We start from the raw sequence: 23,603 nt of genomic DNA, 5'->3' as shown, positions 1-23,603 counted from the left end.
TGTGTGTGTGTGTGTGTGTGTGTGTGTGTGTGTGTGTGTGTGTGTGTGTTTTGTGGGAACAGTAAGCAGTAACCAGGACTGGGTAGAGGATGACTTATACAAAGACCCAGAGATGGGAGCTTAGCATCTTCTAAGCACAGGAAGAAATGAAAAGAGCAGAGTGAGGGGAAGTGGCACAAGGGCAAGCTGATGTACAAAGCAGGATCCGTATCTTAGGAGGATTGTGATTTTATAAATATTTGGTCTTTATCTTAAGAGCAATAGGAAACCACTTAAGGTTTAATAATTTATGTTATACATACAGATTTAAGGAAAGCTCTGTCTGGCTGCAATGCAAAGACTGGATTAAATGGAAGAGAGAGTGGATTGAATAGAGGTTGTTCTTACAACCTTACTCATGATGCTTACAGAATATTTTTTATTGAGCTAGTTTACCATCAGTAGGGAAGGTTATACACAACCTGAGGTTTATTTATCTACACTTTTTTTGTTTTTTTGTTTTTGTTTGTTTGTTTGTTTGCGGTATGCGGGCCTCTCACTGCTGTGGCCTCTCCCATTGCGGGGCACAGGCTCCGGACGCGCAGGCTCAGCGGCCATGGCTCACAGGCCCAGCCGCTCAGCAGCATGTGGAATCTTCCCAGACCGGGGCCCAAACCCATGTCCCCTGCATCGGCAGGGGGACTCTCAACCACTGCGCCACCAGGGAAGCCCCTCATCTACACTTTTTAACATGCAGAAAGTTATTAGAGTTTGAGAGCTATAAGCTTGTGTTAAAGTTTACAGGTCCATTATTGTGAGTTACAGTCTCCTCCTGGACATTGTTAACATAATGGAATCATTTTGATGTGCATACTCACAAATTGCAAGTGAATGAGTCTTTTAAATCTGTTAAGCTGCTTATAGCAATTGTGATGAGGGAGGTTTCCTTTTCCACACTTTACAGGAAGCCTTAGTATAAGCATGTTTGTTATGAAGACAGAAATTAAAGTTAGCAATGGCATTTCAACCACTATAATGTGTGAATAATGTTTGTTACAGGGGAAAGAAAAGTCATAAGTACTCACTTACTAAAACTGACATGCAAGTAAAAGTGGGACTTACATGAAGTGATCATCACATGTAATACTGATACATTTTACCTCTATGGAGCTGAGCTGTGCAATAGCACTTTATCCCTTAGTACTCAATTGTCTTATGTTTATTTTATACAGTAAGCATTTGGGCATATGACATTAGAAACGGTGTGTGAAAATTTGGGGGATTTCTACTTCCTCCAGGAGTACCTCAGAAATGCTTACAGTTCGATGAGGAACTGATTTAAATGAAACCAGTTACTTTTGTTTTATAAGTTAAAAAAATTAAACACCTTGATTTTGCAAATTGTAGAGTTACAAATTTTGGATCATTTAGTGCTGTAAATAACATAAACTGTTGATACTTGTATAATTTTCCAAGGTTGCCAAGGCCCATGAACCTTTTTGGACAAATCATATCTATAATTTTATATTTAGACCTGGTCTTCCTAAATACTATTCATTCCATGGCTATAAAACAATTTAACTTAAAAAGAAATTACCTACTAAAGCATGTATGTCCATCTTCATTCTCTATCAAAGCACTAACTTTATGCATTTTTTTGGTTGGTGCCACAAATCCAAACCTTTTGGGAACCAATCTTCAAAAGTGCAACTGGTGTAGAAACTCCTAAACATGCCCTGCAGGGCTCCCCACAACCTGGCCTCTGTCTGCCTTTTCAGCCCTGTCTCTTATTCATGTGCCTTATGCTACTTTATCCTTTACCAACATATAAAAAATTATATTTCATACCTTTATGCCACTTCACATGCTATTCCTTCTGCCAAGAAATGCCTTTTCCTCCAGGTTTCATTTTGTCATTCAAGACATCTCTCATTTTCACCTGATTTGAAACTATCTCTGGCCAATGCTACCAACTGACCTGCTTGGAAAGAATAAATCACCCCTTTCTCTGCTCTCCTATGCTTGTCAATCCTTTTACCACTACACATGGTACACTGTGTGGTAATTATTAGTTTGCATGGGGAAGGACTGTATCTAGTTCATGTTTTTTCTCTTTGATTTTTTGGGAGAGTATAATTTCAACTATTATCAGGCAGGTATTTGCACATTCATCTCTATCTCCAAATCAAATTCTACATAAGGATGTATAAAATTCACCTTCTATATCATCTCCATCCTATGTCTAGGCCTATTCCCTGGCGATAACCCCTTTTAACATTTGCTTTTGTTTTTCAGGTAGTCAGCTGTCTAAACAATATGCTCACACACTTTTTTTAAACTGCAAACCATGTCATTTGACTCATCTTTATGGAAGATGAAGAATTAGTCTTTTTTGCTTTTGCCATATGTTGAGAAGAAAAATCAGTAACCAGCATCTTAATAGTAGAAGTAGAATGAAACACTGATAATGAACTCATAAAGAAATAAATTTAAACCTATATTTCTAAATTTGAACCTTTCAAAAGAGAATTCAAGATTCAAATGGTTTCTCTTTTTACACACATTATACTCATCACCCACAGTTCAATAGTTCACTTCTTTTCCCTATCCCTAATGTGTGACAACTTTCCAGTTGTATGATCTATTGAATGTAATTCGTTATTTTTTCTTGGAGAATTCTGATTTCCTGTTTTAGCTTAGAATAATTGCTTTGGGGACTCAAGTAAGTTGTCATTCTTAAATTCTTTTGTTTTCATACTTCTGTGTTAATTACAAAGGTTTTTGCTTTCTGTGCCTTCCTCCTTTCTTGGATTCCATTTTACTGAGCTACAGAATATCCTTAACTTTTAAAGAACAGATACAGGAGAAGTAAATTATCTTTGTCCTTAATATCTACAAATATTTTAATTTTTCATTACAATAAATTGTTAAATTAGTCAGGTATAGAATTGGGGTTAAAATTACTTTGCCAGAGAACTTTTGAAGTTACTGGTAAAATGACTTTCATCATGCATTCATACATAAGATGCTGTGATGATTATTTAATTTTCACTTCTTTCTGAGTTTTCTTTGTTTGTTTGGTAAATGATTGACTTTGTTTTCATTTTCATTCATCCTGATTAACACTCAGTTGACTGTTTCCCTCTGAAGCTCCATTTGTATTGTCAACTGTGGAATTTTCTCTTTATTTTTTTTTTTTGATTATTGGAATCCCACATTTTTATCTTTTTTCCCCATTTTTTTCTGGAACTTCTCAGTCAGTCATTAAAGCTCCAGGATTGATTTTCTTGCTTTCCTTGCCTTTAAATTTTTTCTTGTATTTTCCTTTTTATTTTATTATTTTTTAATTATTTTATTTATTTATTTTTGGCTGTGTTGGGTCTTCGTTGCTGCACGCGGGCTTCCTCTAGTTGTGGCGAGCGTGGGCTACTCTTTGTTGTGGTACGTGGGCTACTCATTGTAGTGGCTTCTCTTGTTGTGGAACACAGGCTCTAGGTGGGTGGGCTTCAGTAGTTGTGGCACGTGGACTGAGTAGTTGTGGCTCACAGGCTCAGTAGTTGTGGTGCACAGGCTTAGTTGCTCCACAGCATGTGGGATCTTCCCGGACCAGGGCTTGAACCCATGTCCCCTGCATTGGCAGGAGGATTCTTAACCACTGAGCCACCAGGGAAGTCCCTATTTTCCTTCTTAAAGAAAATAATTTTGCTTTATGATTAGGAATATTTCTTAGATTTTTTTTCTTTTCTTTAAAAATAATCTTTTTAAATTTAGTATTTATGTTTTATACTTCAAATATTTTTCTTTCTTGATGTCTGTTCTTTTATAACAGTGTATTATTTTATAGCTGCAATACATTCTGAAACTTCTCCAAGTACATTAATTGGAATTACTACAAAGTTCTCTTACTTTACTAATAATGACAGCTTTGCCTTCAATATTGATCTTTTCATTTATCTTGGTCCTTCTATTTTGTGATGTTGTTTACCCTCAAATATCTCTTGATCTTCAAACATATTCATATTATAAAGATGTTTTAACAACCTCTTCTACATATAGGGAAAAGGAGGATGCTGATTGAAAATTCTGAATGTGTCAGATGGGCATGAAGTACTTCAGAAGACAAGCTAGCTGCTCTTGCCCCATTTCTACCACCTTCCCAATGGAAAAACGTAATAATAATGAGGGAGGAGAGCTTTGTTTTGAGATCCTACCAACCGCACTCAGTGCCGCCTTCTTATCCAGAGACATGTTCAGATTCTTTACAGCAAGAATTTCAGTGTACCTTAAGGGTGTGAGCTCTTAGCATGTTGCCAGTCTTGTTGCACCATTTGACACAATTTTTTTCCATTGTGAAACATAGTCACTCAACAACTTCACACCCTAATTTTGCATTACCTCTCACTTCCACTCTCTCTCTATTCCACTTTCAAGTTTGGAATCCTTCTGGGACTCCATCAGTACTTTGACCACCTTTTCATTAATTCATCCATGTATTTATAAAACTCTCTGGGTCAGCTTATACCACACTTTGAGAAGATCTTCTGAATTTATTACTGTATTTATTTCTTTACTCTCATTTAGATATGATTTGGGGAGGAAGGCACTAAATACACATGATCAGTCTCTATTAAACTGGAAGCCTTATTTTTTTAATCCTCAGTGTCTCATACAATAACAGGTTAATAATATTTGCACAGTAAATATTTGTCAAACCCAACTGAACACACAGAAAAATAAGAAAAATTACATTGTAGTTTTACCTTATTTTCTACTGATCAGGCTTAGCTATGAATTATGATTATTGTTTATTTTTAAATCTAGTTTACTTTCAGAGAACAGGGTATAAATTGCCACTTAAATGAATATTACAAAAGCAAACAACAAAACACCTTCAAAACATATACTGTATTCTGTTTCAAAAAATGTTTCAAATAATTTTTCAGTAAGAATTTTTAAGCAAGTTTATAACCTTCATATTTATTTCCCAACAAGGATGATTAAAGGTATACCAGTGTGTTTGTGTGTGTGTGTGTGTGTGTGTTTGTGTGTGTGTGTTTTCTGTATGTGTGTTTTAGTCTCTATTTCAGAGGATGCTAATTGCCTTGGAATGTCCTTTCTCCCTTCTTATTTTGAGGAATAACCATAGCTTTTCACTGAGCACGTTGGACCCCAGATAAAAGCGTACATTTCCCAGTCTCCTCCACTTAAGCAACTTACTATTGGCTGGTCAAACATAAGCAAATAAAATGTATTACTCCTGAAACATCTCTTTAAAAAGGAGTAGGTGTGCGTTCCCCACTGTTCTTCATCCTTTCCCTTGAAATACATATGCGAAGGCCGGCCCTCCCAGCTATGAACTTGGACTTAAAAATAGACACCAAACCCTAGGGATAGCAGAACAGAAAGTTGGAGAGAGCCTGGGTCTCTGGCAGCTTCAAGATAGTGCCTTATTTATCGTGGATTGCTTCCACTATCTATGTTATATACTCTGTCAAATACACCAAGGACAAGGAGAATAAATAAACATTAGATAATACAACTCTGTTATTATCGTGTCTGGGATATTGTGATTGGTCAGGTCTCTAAGAAACAATAATATTGTTAAGGAAGTGGCAGTTGCTGTAGAAACCCAAAGACAACTTTGGGAACTCAAGGCAATTCTAGTCATTCCTTGGAAAGCAAGCATTTAGCGCTCACCACCTGAGCAACTCTTTCATATTGGTCACTGGACCTTTTCAAAAAAAAAAAAATTTTTTTTTTAAACAAATGTCAAAGCAGAATTAACCAAATTGTGGAATAGTTTAAATGTTTTCCACTTATTACATTGTTTTTAGCACAAGTATAATTAAATATAGTTCTCCCATTCACAAAATAATTACAAGAGGTATTTATACATATTAATTCATATTTAGTACATCACTAGTACTGTGGTCTAGCAGTGGAATACAGAGTTGTATAGTACGTAATGAACAACTTATTTCCTGTCAATAGATCAACCAGGTGATAGATAGATAAAATATATATAGATAAATACAAGTATAGACTTTAAAATTTTTATATTATGTCAAAAATGGAGGGCTTCCCTGGTGCCGCAGTGGTTAAGAATCCTCCTGCCAATGTAGAGGACATGGATTCGATCCCTGGTCCGGGAAGATCCCACATGCTACAGAGCGACTAAGCCCATGCACCACAACTACTGAGCCTGAGCTCTAGAGCCCTCGGCCACAACTACTGAGCCTGCGTGCTATAACTACTGAAACCCACACACCTAGAGCCCTTGCTCTGCAACAAGAGAAGCCACTGCAATGAGAAGCCCGTGCACCGCACGAAGAGTAGCCCCCACTCACCACAACTAGAGGAAGCCCGCACCCAGCAATGAAGACCCAACACAGCCACAAATAAAAACAAATAAATAAATAAATTTATTAAAAAAAATAAAAGTAGAAGTGAAGCTCTTGGGTCAGCCTGCATTCGGCCATGGACCATGGTCTGACAGCTAGTTCACCCATTGCTCTCATTCATTTCCCTTTCTTTTTACTGCTGATGCCACACATTTAAATTGTGGTTGTTTTTATGAATAAATATTAAATATAGAAGAACTCATAATTTGGTGCATATTTAAGTTGGAGTTAAATTCCTCCTTTCCTTTCATTAAGTTTGTAATTCTTAATGAAATTCTTGAAGTTGTGATTTGTTACTGAGAAGGCCCTAGAGAAAGATTCACTCAAATTGAAAAAGGGTTTTGTTTTTAAGGCCATTGAGCTATACATTTTGTGGCTTTTAATTGAAATATGTAGGATTTAGGAAAGATCTCAATACATTTAGGGCTATACTGATGAATATTTAAAGATAAATATGTAATTCAACCATCTTAGTTGTTTTGGAGAGTGACTGAAATGTTCCCTGTGCCAAGCTGTGGAGCTAGGCTTTCAGAGTCAGATAACATAGGCAGAGAGTTCACTAAGCCTCACCAACTCTTTATGGCTGCCTTCCTTTTTTTTCTACTTCATTCTTTCCTGTGTGCCTTTCTGGACAACCCAGAATTGGTGACATTGAAGACCTTGAAAATCAGACCCAAGATGGGAAAGCTGGGGAGAGATGGAAGTGAGGGCAAGAAATGACTTTTCTCAGAGGTTCTACCTTTATCCAGTTTATTTACTCAGCATTTTATTATTGAATATCCACTGTGTACAATCACTGTACTCTCTGCCAGGAGTACAAAGGTGGAAATATGTGCTTACACGGTCTGAGGGAAACACACAGGTATAGACAATTCTGATATATAGAAGCAGCTGTAATAATAAAATGGCAAAATCCAGTGAGAGCATAAGAAAAGGAGCTCCTAATGTTTTTATTTATTTTTTTTTAATTTTAGGTAAATCTGTTCATCCTAAATTTCACTCTAATGCCAACCCTGAAACCCTGAAGTATCTTTATTTTTATTCTTTGCAGTTTAACATTTACAGAAGTAGTATAAGCTGAATTTTGTATTCCCACAAATAACTCAGATCATTTAGTCAGTTAATTTCTTCCAAATCTGCTTCCTTTTTATGAAAATATTTAGGGATATTTTCCAATATGAAAACCTTAAGCTCATGTGATCCCTGAGCCACAATTATCAGTATTCCTAATTATTCCACAATCTAACCATAGCTTCCTTGTATGTGAGGCTAAGGAAAACCTCCTGGAATCACTGAATGTATTATCCTTTCTTTACATATCCCTTTGTTTCACTCCCATTGGCACATTCCTCCGTAGATCTGAGTAGCCACAATTACTTAGAAAAATGACTAAATTTCAAGTTTGAGATACACATTTCTCCTTTGCTCCTGATGTTAGGTGTGGATGTTCTTAGACTTTTGATGGATGTCATGCTGTCCTCTCACCTCCAAATATGTGGAAACAATGTGTCCCTCTAGTCCTACTTTCTTTCATTTTGCTTTCCCCTTAATTCCATCATGCCTGTGGTCATAATTCCTTTAGTTGCAATATGATACTGTGAAATCGTTTCAGCAAAACATAGAAGTGTAATTTCAAGGAATACAGTGTATTCCTTGTATGGTTAATTTACTCATCTCTCACTTGGCTGCAATATCCTCTAACTCAACAAGCAAATAAACTGCAGCAGCTTTCAATGTGTTCTCCACATGGCAGCTGTTAAGAAATTCTCCTTTTATTTCTTTCTAACTTCATTTAAGTAGTGATATTTATTTTATTTTCAAATTATAAAAGGTTTTACACATGACATAAAATAAATACTGTATCAAGTATAACCCGAACTTAACAAATGTTAACACTTTATCATAATTACTTTATATCAAGTTTTAAAAGAAATAAAATATTTCATCTATATAGCTGATGCCTTCTGACAGTGTTTCCCCTTCCTCCTTGCCTAAACTTAATGTCTATCATTTATTTTCATGTTGTATAAACTAAAACATCTGTACTTCTACATATAAACAATACATACATATTGGATACATATAGAGATATATTTTTTTAAACTTTTATGTTCAACTGAAGATTTTTGAGATTTATCCCTGTTGATAAATATAGCTGTAGTTACTTCATTTGAACTAGTTTGTATTTACATACATGACTTACTAATAGATATTTAGGTTTCCAGTTTTTTGCTATGGCAAAACAAACAACACCAAAAAAAAAAAAACCTAAAAGAAACATCCTTGTGCTGTTTCAACCCTGTGCACATCTCTTAGAATTTCTCCAGAACGGTCTAGGCTTTGTTCTTAAAATACCTGTACGGTAGGGTAGGGTAAGCACCTTATACAATTTATAAGATATTGTCCAAAAATTTCCCAAGACACTGAATTTACATTTGCACTGGCAATGTACAGAGTTCCCATTTACCCACCTCATCACCAACAAGTAGAACTATCAGGCTGGTTCGTTTTTCCTAAACTACTCAGAATGAAATACTTTCTCACTTTTCTTCAGTTTGTACTACGTTGATTACTAGTGAGATTGAGTATATGATTTTTGGAAATTTGAAGCATCCCTTATGTGAATTACTTCTTTATAACTTTTATCCCATTGTTTGAGCGTGTGTGTGTGTGTGTGTGTGTGTGTGTGTGTGTGTGTGTGTACATGAACTTTCAATTTTGTTTCATTCATTTTTTTTTCACCTGTTTGTATTGATACAATACTATTTGATTAAAACAGATTTCAGGGTTTTTTGCTCAGTATTAGTATAGCTGCATCAGTTTTCATTTGGTTATTTGCCTGCTATATCTTATTTCTTTCACTCTGTATTCAATCCTTCTGTGTCCCTTCTTGAATAAATTATTTTAATCTATTTATACTTGTTATGATTATTAATATTATTATTTTTTAAGTTTGGTTTTTTAAACTATCATATGGGTTTGTTTCTAGTTAGTATGCTTTTTTGGTTGTTTTCTTATTTTCTGCCATTTTTAGATTTGCCAAAATTCCCTTACTCACTTTTTAATCCTTATTTCGAAAGTTGTAAGTTTGTCTATTACTTCAGTAGTTGCCGTACAATTTTTCCCATGCATTCTTAACTTAATGAAGCCTAAAGCTAACCAGTGTCAGATAGATATGATATGATTCCTTACACACACACACACACACACACAAATTCAGTGACCTTTACATGAAAAATTAGTATGTGCAAATGTCCTGGGGCAGGAAGCTGACTGGCAATTATGAGGGTCTGAAAGAAGACTGGAGAGGTTTGAGAACAGAAAGGAAAAGGGAATCTTAATAGATTTGAATATGGAGGGTCACTTAGGAGTGCTGTCTTGTACTGGCTAAAAAGGGCCAATTGTTTTATTTTCAGAAATCCTGTGAGCCAATTGTGAAATAACTATTATTGAAAACAAAAGTATATAAACCTATATTAAGTGGATTACATAAAAAAGAAAGATTTTTTTCTAATTATTCCTAGTCATTCCTAATTATTTTACTACATTTTAATATTTATCTGTACTCCTGAGTTTATGTCTATTCTACTGGTATGGTGGAAATACTTTATAATGATGGACCCCTGCAGGTTTCTTCCCAATTTCACATTTAGTGATGTTGCCTTTACTCACTTGAAGTCAACCATGGCAGGAGTTTACACCATGGAAACTGGCAAACTCTTCAAATCAGGACTCACTCACACCTCTAAGAACCCGTTATTAAACACTTATCAGAACAACACTGAGTGAGACTGTACAGGACCTTAGAGACCATGTTAAGAATTGATATATATCACAAGAGAAATGAGCAGGCATTGAAAGGTTTTAAGCAAGGAATGACAAGAGCACAATTCTGTTTTTAGAAAAACCACTGAGATTACAGTAGTGAGAAGCGAGGCAGGGTGACTGGCTGGCTCCCATGGTAAGTAATAGTGCCTCAGGCTAGAATCAAAGAAAGGAAGATGGAGAGAAATGAATGGATTTAGGAGCTAAAACTGAAGACCTAGCTCTCATGGTACTAGTGTGAACCAATCACATAAGACACTCATGTAGAAGAAGTAAAATCTCTGAGTCCTCTCTAACTTCTTGTTGGTAATGATATTTTCATTTTGAGCCCAATTGTGCCACCACGTGTCAAAGAGCCAACTTCACAGTTGAACAAACTTAGGCCTGAATAAGAGAGGAGGGAAAAGTCTACGTATGGAAACGTGAGATGAGGGGACTCATTCCATTGAAAAATAAATTACTTTTAAAGTAATCCATAACTTTTCTTTCCTCCTGTAGGCATACTAGTACATGTATGGTAGCCATGAGAATAGCCTCTAAGATCTCTGACTGCAGGGAGTGTAAATGATAGAGGGTCAACTTCTGGGTTCTGAAATTGAGCATTTGCCCTGAGGTCAAGCTTCCCACAAGTTGCCCCAGACAATGACTTAACAGGGCAGAGACACTAAGCAACCCTGTTAGAAGAGGTGCCAGATTCAACCAGAAGTTAGAGAGGACTCAGAGATGTTACTCCTCCATATGAGTGTCTTATGTGATTGATTGGTTCACACTAGTACCATGAGAGCTAGGTCTTCAGTTTTAGCTCCTAAATCCATTCATTTCTCTCCATCTTCCTTTCTTTGATCCTAGTCTGAGCCACTATTACTTACCATGGGAGCCACCCAGAGTCACCCTGCCTTGCCTAAATTTATTGAATGAAAACATTAAGAACAATGGAATACACCACTCAGTATTAGTCAAGGTTCCCATAACAGATTATAGCGAGACAGGAAGATATTGTTTGTAGTATATTTTGCTTCGGGTCGTTCTTCAACACAATTACCTTGTCCTTTCCACCAGGTGGTTGACCAGATTGATACCCTGACTTCTGACCTACAGCTGGAGGATGAGATGACCGACAGCTCCAAAACGGACACCCTGAATAGTAGCTCAAGTGGGACAACAGCCTCCAGCATAGAGAAGATCAAAGTGCAGGCCAACGCCCCCCTCATTAAACCCCCAGCCCACCCATCTGCTATCCTCACCGTCCTGAGAAAGCCAAACCCTCCCCCTCCCCCTCCACGGTTGACACCTGTGAAGTGTGAAGACCCGCAAAGAGTGGTGTCCACTGTCAATCCGGTAAAGACCAATGGCACCCTTCTGCGAAACAGAGGCTTCCCAGGGGCACCCAACAAAATTCCAAACGGAGACGTTTGCTGCGAACCCAGCAGTAACTTGGACAAGGCTCCAGTGCAGCCTCTGATGCACAGACCTGAAAAAGACAGGTGCCCCCAAGCAGGGCCTCGGGAGCGAGTTCGGTTTAATGAAAAAGTCCAGTACCATGGCTATTGTCCTGACTGTGACACCCGGCATCACATAAAAAATAGGGAGGTCCACTCACACAGCGAACCTGTCCACCCACCAGGAAAGCTTCCTCCCCATGGCCCTGCCCAGCCTCCTCCCCCTCACCTCCCTCCTTTTCCACTAGAAAATGGGGGGCTGGGGATAAGCCACAGTAACAGCTTCCCCCCACTCAGACCTGCACCTGTGCCTCCTCCCACTGCACCAAAACCACAGAAGACGATCTTGAGGAAATCAACCACTACAACAGTGTGATGTATGCCATTTAAAAAAACTTTTTTTTTTTTTAACTCTTATATTATAAACATAAAATAATACGTAATGAGCACTTTCTACTCAAGCAATAAAAAGCCCAAATATATTTATCCTGCATTCAGCAGAGTGGCATAAAAAATCACCGGGTAAGTATGCAGTATGTTGTTTATGTCCTGGCTATACATTGTTTAAAAGTTACATCATGAAACCACAGAATAACGGAATAGCTGAATATATTGTTTTTTCAATTGACCTGTGTCAAACTGTGACCTGTAGATTTCAAATATTTTGATTTACCATAAGAGATGGGATTAGATTCATTTTATTCATGCCTAACTCATCTATGCATTAAGAACATGCCATACTCTGACCTGATGCTTTTTAATAAGAAATTTTAATACTGAAAGACTATTTTATTATTTTTTCTAAAGATGTTTGTCACTAGTTTTGCATTATTAAATGCTGAGGATAATACCAGAACATTTATTTTCTATACTATACAATTATGACTATATGTTCACCTATATATGTAATGAAAGATTTTGGTCTGTGGAAATATCATATGTCAATAAACAATGGTAAATAATGGCAAAACCAAATGTTCCTCAGAATTAAAATGAAGCAGTGGTTCATTTAGTTCCACGTTAGTTTACATCAAAATGGATAGCAGCTCTGACAGAGTTTGGAGATCACAGTGAGTATGTGTCAGAATTTTTCAAATTAAATATCATAATCCAGGTTCTCAATAGAACTGTAAATATTTTCATATGATTTGCCTCCATTTTGGTACCTCAGGGATGACCTGTTGCAGGCCAACCCCTTTAGGTCCTCCCCACTCTCAGCATGCCTCCAGGTCAATGCATAAACCAGCTCATTGAAGCTGTAGGATGACTTTGCTCCTGCATCAGCAAGCTCTCTGCCTTCCTGAGGGATTCCCCCATTTACAGGAGAATCCTAGAGGAAAATAAAGATGTTTATGGAACAGGATATTTTTAGCATTCGCCTTAAGCTGATTCTCCCTCAGAGCTGAAATATGCCAGGGTTTTTGTTATTCTATAGAAGGAAGAGAGGAAATCCTTTCCTCCCAACATCCAATAAATGTGCTCCTCTTTAGTCTAATTTGCCAACTAAAGTCACACTTACCCATGGACAAAAGCTCACTTCCTAACTACCATGATTTGGACTGATCCTATGATTTGCCCTGGAGTTAGAAATGAGTTTACTCCCTTAGATTCATGATGACAGGTAAATGCCTGAGCAAAATGTGGTCATTAAGTGGCAGGAGTAGAAGGAGTCATCTTTGGTGGAGATTTGATTATTATGCAACTTAAAAAAGAATACTGTAATACTTTTGAATATTTGGCTTTTGATCGTAAAACTTGAACTTTTGCTACTACAGGAAAGTAGTCTTCAGTCATATTTCTTTGTTGCCTTTTTCATGTTATAGCATCATAATTTGGAGTACTGTTTTTGAACAGCTTCCTATTTAAAATGCTAATATATTTTAGGCATAATTCCCTAAAGAAAATAGGTTTATTTTTTAAAGGAACAATCAAATGAGTAAAAATAGTGACGTCACGTTGAAAATGTACTCAACATGATTTTTGTTCTGTGTGTGTTGGACATGAAGATAATGCAAGCAGAATAAATCCAACTTTTCAGAAAGTTACAAAAGGCAAGACCAATAATCAAAGGCCAGAATCTAAAGTTTATTAACTATATGATCAGTATGTTTAATAGATGTGAGCCAGGTAAATAAATAATTGACATTGAATACCAAAATAACACATATATTCTTAACATTGTAATATGTTCATTTAGTCTTGATATAAATAAACCCAGGATTTTATCACCTTTCTAGATTTAAATATTTACATCCTTTCAAATATCCATCCAGTGTGAGGCCTTTTGATATTATAAAGTCTTTGAAGACATGAAGTTTTTTCCCTTCAGCCCATCTTTCTTTCACAGCCAATTACTGTGACCTAATAATTACATTATAATGTGAGACGTTGACCCTTGTTGATGTCTGGGAACCAACCTGGACCTCAAAGTAGAGCTTACTAACAGCCACATATCATCCACTGAGCAGATAACTCATTTGCAATAAAGCAAGTTGAATAAGTTGGATGATTTAAGCTAGTTGATTAAGGATATTTGAGCCAGATGCCTACACACAACCTCTGAGGTTCAAATCCATTTCTCTTCCTCAAATTATAGATGGAGTTACCCCATGAAAGACCATCTTTTTATGTTTGATTAGTGACATATGCCAAAACCACAACACCTGTTTTTATTTAACACATTTATAAGTAACTGTTGGCCTATAAAGCTGAGTTAAATCTCAACATAAAGAAGTTATAGTTATTGACCTTCTTCTCTTATTACAGTTTATTTATTACATAGTCAACATTAAATGTTAGATTACAGCAGTGTTGGGACATTCCTTTTAGTTTATTTGCTCCATATGTTCCTTTTCTTTTTTTTTTTTTTTTTTACTAATGTATAGAATATATTGGGCCAATAGGTTTTTTTGCCCGATAATTCTGCAACATTCATTGGTAGTCATGTCTCTAAATATATATAAACTTGTAAAACATGGAAAGCAATTAACATAGAGTGTCATAATATTTGCCTGGAAACTTGTAATTAAAGTGTCATAAGTGGCAGTGCGGTTTTTGTAATCAGCCAACATTGCTTTCAAAATTTAAATTCTGAAATGCAAGCTCTGCACATCATGCATTAAATCATCATAAAACATGGTCTATATTTTCTCTTCATGAAGATACCAAAGCAGAAATGCTTTTTTCAAATCTTTAAGGGCAGGTTCTTTTTTCACAACATGGCTTTAACTCTTTTATTCACACATAGAGTAGTGTACCAAAAAGCTGGCCTCAATACTCCTTTGAAGGTGATGTTTCTACAAAATGTAAAATGGTAGTACTGCTATGAAAACATCTATTCCTAGTGAAAGGTAGAATATAGTTCAAAAAACTGTATCCATTAATTAAATTGAAATAAGAAAAATTTTCTCGTTATTTTATTTTTTTATTGTTTTTAATTTTTATTATTTTTTTAAATATCTTTATTGAAGTATAATTGCTTTACAATGGTGTGTTAGTTTCTGCTTTATAACAAAGTGAATCAGTTATACATAGACATATGCTCCCATATCTCTTCCCTCTTGCGTCTCCCTCCCTCCCACCCTCCCTATCCCACCCCTCTAGGTGGTCACAAAGCACCAAGCTGATCTCCCTGTGCTATGTGGCTGCTTCCCACTAGCTATCTATTTCATGTTTGGTCAGTGTATATATGTTTGGTAGGTCTCACTGTGTCCCAGCTTACCCTTCCCCCTCCCCATATCCTCAAGTCCATTCTCTAGTAGGTCTGTGTCTTTATTCCTGTCTTGCCCCTAGGTTCTTCATGACCATTTTTTTTTAGTTTCCATATATATGTTAGCATATGGTATTTGTTTTTCTCTTTCTGACTTACTTCACTCTGTATGACAGGCTCTAGGTCCATCCACCTCACTACAAATAACCCAGTTTCATTTCTTTTTATGGCTGAGTAATATTCCATTTTATATACGTGCCACATCTTCCTTATCCATTCATCTGTTGATGAACACTTAGGTTGCTTCCCATTTTTGTGATGGGAGGTTATTGTATCTCCACTGATGAAAGGCAAAAAGAAAATAAAATTGACCAAAGTTCTCTTCCATCTCTCAGTGGTTTTAGGAGTCATAAAGGGAAATAAAACTGATATATTTTTTAGGCCATGCTTAAGCTAAATATAAAATATCTGCTCAAAAATACAGGGCATGCGAGAAGAGACGTTCCCCACTCTTCAATTTGATAATATATTCATACCTCTTCTCATTAGTTTAATAGTAGTCTATGAAAAAAATGTCTGCTATTAACTGAAGTGATTTAATTAACCTAAAAATTCTTGTTTGAATTATGCCCACATCTAACTATTTAATGAATAAAGGAATAAGGCACTGTATTATATGGCTTTCTTTGGGCAGATCAGTAGTTCCTTTTAACATGACCAAGAACAGCAGCTACATAGTCTCTGAAACTATGCAAGGCCTTTTATCTACAGGTTCTAATTATAGCTCTTTTTGGATGTTCTGTGAAGAAAAGGCTGAGTAGTTCCACATGTAATTGCACTGGGAATGGTGTAATCAAGTCATGAATCACTGCCTTGACTGAATTTTTTCCCGTAGGATATATGCAATAATGCAATGTTTTTGTGATTGTCCTGATTCAGTTTTTTTCTGCAGTTTCTCTGTTGGTAGCACATTTTGCTGTAATGTACACTCAAATTTGTAGCAAAATATTGCATTGTTGTGCATTGGTACATACTGATGATTTCTAAGTGAGGAAATGATTTATGAACAATAAAATTCTGTATCACATATTTAAGTGCACAGAATCTGACAATTACTAGATAGCAAAATCACATGACATTTTCTAGGAACTGTGACACTGTATTCAGATTTTTAGACTAAACATTTTTGAATTTTAGAGTTGTGTAAATTGCCTGATTCTGAAATAATGACAGATGTGAGACTACCATTAGGGCAGGCAGCAGTGTTGAACATAAAACTGCATTAGCCGTATTTGAGTGGAACATCAGTTATGTAGGGTGTCATTTCATTGAAAGCACTTGGATTTATCCATCTGGTCTTTTTCGAAAAACCTGAAGAAGGTCTGCAAATAACCCTCTCTGTAAAATGTAGTTAAATCAACAATGGATATAGAATTATGTGAAGGTCAAGTGAAAATACGTAGGAAATATTGCTTATAATTTATGACTTCTAGACTGATCAACGCTAGGTAAACTAATATGTTAACTGCTTTCTGAAATTTTACATACATTATTTTTTTCTAAGTCTCATATGAATGTATAAAATAGATATTATTATCCTTATTTACAAGTGAAGAAATCCAGGACCTCAGTTTCAGTGTTTTGCCAAAACTGACCCCTTAGTAAGTGGCTGGCATTTTAGTGCCAGCAGGACTTCCCATACTTTTTTTCCCCACAGCATCACCATTTAATTGTGTTCTTCATAGCTCTGAACTTTGCAATTTTTTCCCCTTTGTTCTGAGGAGTTATTTTGACACTCAGAAGGGGTTACCTAAAGTTATTTTGACATTCTCAATATGTTTGATCTTTGCAGAATGTGAGAGGGATTTCAGGCAATTTCACTACCGTCAGAAATGAATGAGCTATTGAATAATGCAAGCCTCATTTTGTCATGTATTATACCAGAGGCTTTACCTTTCCGGTAAAACCTTTTCTCTTAAGTTCAAAGGCTGTCTATTATTTTGGATTTTTTTCCCTGAGAAGTTCTGATTCCACAGTATTAATGCCACTTGAAACTAACTGTGTCATTTGTATTACTGGTATTTCATTTGTGAGTTTCATGTGTCTAAGGTTGACCCCTACAGCTAAAAATAGCAATAGATCCATTCTGTGGAACCACCAAAGAACCAGTGCAGTAGAGCTCTAATAAAAGCATTTCCATCCTTTTGTTATTAGACTATAGATATGATTTTTCCACTATTTGATAATGTAGTTGTCAATTCTCCTCACCACCAAAGGGAATTTGGACCAGCTAAATAAAACAATGTGTGCCCTTGGGTAGGTTAGAGTTGATGTTGACAATATATTATATCTAACACTTATCAAGGGCTTGCATTGTGTCCTTCTTCTATGTGTTTTGTATGTGTTATTTTTCCCTCATAACATTTTTCCCTCCTAACAACACAATATCTTAGACCCTATTATTATCCATATCTTACAAATGAGGAAACTATCTCACTGCTGTTCAAGGTCACAGAGCTAGGAAGTGGTCAAGCCAGGGTTTTAAGGCAGGCAGTCAGCCTCCACAGCCCACGTTCTCCACCACCTTTCAGAACTGCTCAAAGCACGGCCGCTGCATTGTGCACAGGTCATCTGTAGAGCTTACAGTCATTTCACTGAAACTTGCTTGAAAGTTGTTGGAAGATATAAGAACATAAGTCAAGATAGACTAGTTCATAAGACTAGTTCATGCTGTGGTAGCAAACAACTCTAGTATCTCAGAGGCATCCGAGTTATTTCTCATTCATTCAAAGTTCACCCTGAGTCCAGGAGATTCTCTAGGGCAGGTGTACCTCAGGCAGTCATTCATCGATCCAGGCTGTGTTGAATGTGTGGCTCCACCACCCGGTCATGCATCCTCTTCCAAAACCACCACAACAGAAGAAGGGAGACTGGAGAATCTTAGCTGTGCTTTTTCCTCAGTCCTTGTTCGTGTCATTGGCCAACACTAGTGATGTGGCCCTTCCTGTTGTCCCCATGTGCTCAAGAAAGGGAAGGAGATCCACATATAGGTGAGGACCGATCATGCCAACCATGGTTTCCAAAGGAGTAATTTTTTGGCATGTGTATAATTTGAATATATTATAGACCTCATTTTCTTTCCTTTTCATATTATTTGATGTTTGTTTAATCTAACCATAAATTGTGATGCCATCTTAGTTTAAACAAAGATGGAGAGACAAGAAGTGAAACTAACAACAGCCTTGCTTAAAACTTTATTGGAGGGAATTGACAGCATTTACAAAGATGAGGGATGAATTTTATCACAGCCATTAGCTACCATATTTGAATTCTGTCTGAGATTACTCACCAACCTACATTTTTTAGTTAAGCATTTGAGAATTGCATACTAAATTTTCTTTAGTTAAATTTTTGAATAAAGACTTTTTCAGTAAATTAAGCTATTATATAAATAATTATTCCCATAAGGATAGATAAACCTTATTTGATACTTATTTATCCCAAATAATCAAAATATATGAAACTCTACTACAGAAATTTGTCATTGATAATGTAAATTATAACATGTGTTTATAATATTAATTATAGGGCAGTATATTAGGATAAAAGTGTACGTTTGAAACCAGAAGGCCTGGATTTGAGTTTCAGTTTTCCCATCTCCCATGTGTTCTTGGTCAAGTTGCTTAACCAGGTCTGAGGCTTGCTTTCAAATGACAATAATGGTGCCACTCTTTTCTACCTAATAGAGTTCTTGAGTCATTAATTTCGTCCCTGTGTGTATTCTGGGCTCACCCAATCCTCCTTTACAAAGTAAGGGGCGAGAAGATTAAGACCAGCAGAAGGATGCTGCAATTTCACAAACCCCAAGTGAATGTCTACAGCATCAGGATCATAAGCTTCCGCTCTTCTTCGGCAGCAGTGCTGAAAGGTAAAATGGATGAGGCAACGCCAATAGGCAGTTTTAGGATTCAAGAAGTCTGTAACCTTCAGCACAATTGAATAGGCAAAATCACCAAATCACTCCACCTTATTCTTTGCATAGGTCAGAAACACCTCCCAAACTCTTCCTCTAGGTTGGAACTAAGTAAATTATGTATTGCAGCATAGCTAATTACTATTTACTCTATGTCTTGTTTTAAATTCCATTATGTTATTTGTATGGGATGAAAGCTCTGCTGACACAGAATGAGTTACACACAAAGTTCAGTCATAGCTTCTGCTTTATTTGCTCAAACTCCCACTATTTTTCAGCTCATGTCTCTCTTCTGGACACAAAAATATAAGTGATGTGCATTTCCCCTGCCTTATTTTGTCTAAACCTTCATGAGGTACTCACTCCCCAAACTGCCTGGTTTCGCACATTTTATTTCTCCTAGAGTAACATTAACATTGATACACTAGACATACCCCAATAGCACCCAATTTCCTAACATTTTTTTCTCTGCGTTTCTCCTCTAAAAGATACCACCTTCCAAAATGTTGTTATAAGGCCCTAATGATTTAATGAGTGTGAAAATACTTTGCTGACAGTAAAACCTCACACAAATGCAGGCACTGTTATCAATTTATAGTACTTCTTACCAAATTACCATGTTCCTTTTTAATCTGGTGGGTTGATTTGTCTTTGCCTAGGTTGATGCTAATGATATTTTATTCATCTCATTTATAAAGTAATTATTTTACATCAATTTTTATAGTTACTAATATCAAGTAAGCCTAATGATTTTCTTAGAACCTTGTCAGTTCACATGTAGAACTCTCATTATTGATTTATTAGATTTTGTGAATTAGTAAGCCAGAAAATGAACATGATAGATATTCAAGGTGACTACAACAGAGAACACAGTTTATTAAACTGTTTTGATAAGTATAGCTTAATTTTAATTATTTATAGTAATATGTAATAACAGCACATGAGTAAATTCATTTAGAATATAATTTGTCAAACTAAAGTCTAATACCACTGAGCTTTTATAACTCCTAAAAATGGTCAAATAAGAGATTAAATCATCATTTGTTTGAAAGAGGAATGTCTGTGTTTGTGATTAAAAATATAATTTGTCAGTGATATTAGCAAAATTTGACAAAGCGTTAACTCTTATTTTGCTTTAAACAGTCTATGATATACCTGAGGACATGTTTCAGTGAGGTACCTTCCAAAAGGACCAAGAACTAAAAGTTCTTTGATCACAGTGATTTATGGCTTAAGTATAAGTAAATAAATATCGCTAATAGTCCAAAATTATCATCTGAAACTATTACTTTCTAACAATTCAAACTGCTCTTTAGGACAAAAATTGAATATTTGGATTTATTTTACTTATTTTTTCCAAAACTTCATAGTTGTATCAAGTAATGACTGCATTTTGCTTGATATTTGAAGTACACTACTGATGTTCTGGGGTTTTTTTAATAGATTTTTTTTTTTCTGAGTGGATTTATTATCAGTATTACAGAGAATATTAAAAAGAGCTCCTCTATACGACTTCCCAATAGACCTTCTGATCATCAAAGCTCCCATTTTCAGCCGGATTTAACTTCTGCTTCTCCCTCGTTCCTTTTATTTTATTTTTTTTAAATGTTGAGCCTTCTTTTAATTAATTAATTTTCATTTTTGGCTGTGTTGGGTCTTTGTTTCTGTGCAAGGGCTTTCTCTAGTTGTGGCAAGCGGGGGCCACTCTTCATCGCGGTGCACGGGCCTCTCACTGTCGTGGCCTCTCTTGTTGAGAAGCACAGGCTCCAGAGGTGCAGGCTCAGTAGTTGTGGCTCACGGGCCTAGTTGCTCCGCGGCATGTGGGATCTTCCCAGACCAGGGCTCGAACCCGTGTCTCCTGCATTAGCAGGCAGGTTCTCAACCACTGCGCCACCAGGGAAGCCCTCCCTTGTTCCTTTTATCCAAGTAATTTGAATTTTTTGCCACGTCTTGTGTGTGTGTGTGTGTGTGTGTGTGTGTGTGTGTGTGTGTGTGTGGTAATGCCATTCCCACTCCCACTCTCCTCAGAGAGGCTTTTATCCCTTACATCCTGACATTACATTGCCTCCTGCTTGTCACTCATAGTCTTGCCTCAGCTGCTAGTCCATTCTGCAGATATCCAACAGAGAAATTTTCCTTTCATCATTTCATCTCAATCCAGAAAAGTTTGAAGCCTCAGGATCATCTACTATTTAAAATTCTTAACTGTGGGCTTGGCAGTTCTAGCAAAAACCTTTCCAAGGCTGCTTTTACGAGTGCCCAATCTAGGAAGCTCAACACTGAGAAGGCTGCTTCGGCCAAGTAGTCAAAATGACTAACCTCCCGCCAGTCCTTACTCAGTTCCTGTTGCTGCACCATCTCCTGGCCCCAGCCTGAAATAACTTATCCTGTTTCAAGAGGGGAGCTTTTGTAAATCTTGTGCTGTAGACTTCCACTATTTATTTGAATCCTTTCATAACAAATAAAATAAATTTATAAAAAAACTGGTAAAATGGGTACAACACAGGTAAAAATTCAAAAGTATAAAACTTAAAAATGCCTTTGGAAAAAATAGCCAACTGTTAATTAAACAAATATGAAGTTAAATGTATATCACCTCTCAAATTAACAATATTGTGGAAAGGCAATTATTTACCATCTACTCTCACTGGCAAAAAAAACCCATAGGATATTAGGATAGAAGAAACTCAATATGGTTAAATCCAGTCCCTTCACTTAATACGTTATAAAATTGACCTCTTAGTAGGACAAATAAACTCATGCAAATTCATGAACAGAAATGGAAGTTTCCTCACTTGATATGAAATTTATTCCTGGGAACTTAAAACAAGCAGTACCCAGTAGAAGACAGATTGCTGCATATTGGTGTGTGAGAAATGGAATCTTGGCAGAGAAGAAGAAATAAGTAAGAAAATTTGAGCTAGTAATGTAAAGTGTTATCACATATGCAGAAAGTGCTAGGCAAAGAGAAGGAAGGCAAAAAGAAAATTGAAATAAGGTAGGCAATTAAAATCTTGTACCTAAAAAGTGAGCTGAATACAATGGAATAAAATGAAGGCTATGCACTTAAATTAATACGTGAAAGTTTAGTTGTATTTTTTACTGCTTAGACTAAGGTTATATAGTATGCCACTATTTTATTTGACTTTTTTTTTTTTTTTAATTTGAAGATACACTCTGACAACAATGTGGGAGAAAGCCCTTTATCCTCCCAGGGATGTAGCCAGCTGATACGAGTGATTAGTGAGAGTCAGGTGTGTCCTATAAATGTACTCATGAGAATGAGGCTTTTAGTTAGGTTTATATTCAGTCTTTCAACTGTATTCCTTCAGGATCCATTTTATCCTCAGCTTTATCCAGATCACTACGATGATGTAGTTGGGGACAACTGAGTACTCTCAGCTGACAAGGACCACAGTGCCACATTCAAAGATAAAAGAGGTAAATATGATTTGCAACTGGAGTCTTATAGATGGCATTAGATTCTCCTTAAGCCATCCTAAACCTGGCTCCAGTTACTGGAATAAATATACAAGTTGTATGAGTTTTCTTCCCAGTGAGAAGATTCTAATTATTTTCCCGTGGTTCTGTTCAGCACTTGCATCAAATTTATTTCCTAAGCCTAGAGAACTGAAGCCCCATGTTGTTTTGTTTTCCGTAGAGCGCCTATCCTGTGAACTGAGTCCGGAGCATACTATTGTGCTTGATAAAATCACTTTGATAAAGATCAGCAGCGCTCTCAATATATATTTGTTGATGGAATTCATAGAATGAACAATCAGTTGTGAAGTGTTTTATTGATTACCATTTTCTATAGCTTTTGCCATGGCTCTTATTTAATGTATTGTTCCTTGCAATGTTTGGGGAGATTGGAATGAAATTTGAAAAGGCTATTTTTATATCTTTGGTTCAGTGTGTTTGAGTTTCCTTACTGATAGTTAAAAAGTGTGACATTTACTTAGCTTAAAGCTATAAAGGTTAGCTCTCATAAACTTCCTAATCCATGAAATGAGGGAAGCTATTCTGGATTTCTTGTAACCTGTGGGCTGATATAAATAGTAGCTGATACACAGTAGTCCTTTAAACAACAGAGGAATGGAACTGCATTTGGCAGTATGTACTATCTTAAGGTATCTAGGTAATTTTCCATATTGAATTAGATACTAAGGATGCATCTGGGCTTATATAAGCAAACAGAATTGTGGGAGGTTTTTTTTTTCAGTGTCAAAATTCAAACACAGAAGCTAATATAAGAACACAGGTACTTACACTCCTTT

General features: G+C 36.3%; 1 protein-coding gene across 2 annotated transcripts in view; it reads left to right on the top strand.

Annotated features, from left to right (window-relative positions):
- The window catches only part of PRR16 (proline rich 16), a 152,483-nt gene that overhangs the window by 40,234 nt on the left and 88,646 nt on the right, over positions 1–23,603 (top strand). The window contains exon 2 of one of the 2 annotated variants that reach the window (XM_027099476.1): positions 11,265–12,021. In XM_027099476.1, coding sequence (XP_026955277.1) covers positions 11,265–12,020 — 756 coding nt within the window. In that variant the 3' untranslated portion in view covers position 12,021. Of the gene's footprint in view, positions 1–11,264; positions 12,640–23,603 lie in introns of those variants that run through there. The other variant, XM_027099467.1, reaches the window with a different exon arrangement.

This window comes from Aethalodelphis obliquidens, unplaced genomic scaffold, assembly GCF_003676395.1.
Source record: "Aethalodelphis obliquidens isolate GAN/ISIS:26980383/991018 unplaced genomic scaffold, ASM367639v1 scaffold4, whole genome shotgun sequence".
Taxonomy (NCBI): domain Eukaryota; kingdom Metazoa; phylum Chordata; class Mammalia; order Artiodactyla; family Delphinidae; genus Aethalodelphis; species Aethalodelphis obliquidens.
The sequence above is the reverse complement of the archived record's forward strand: the minus strand, read 5'-3'. Positions and strand labels throughout refer to the sequence as shown.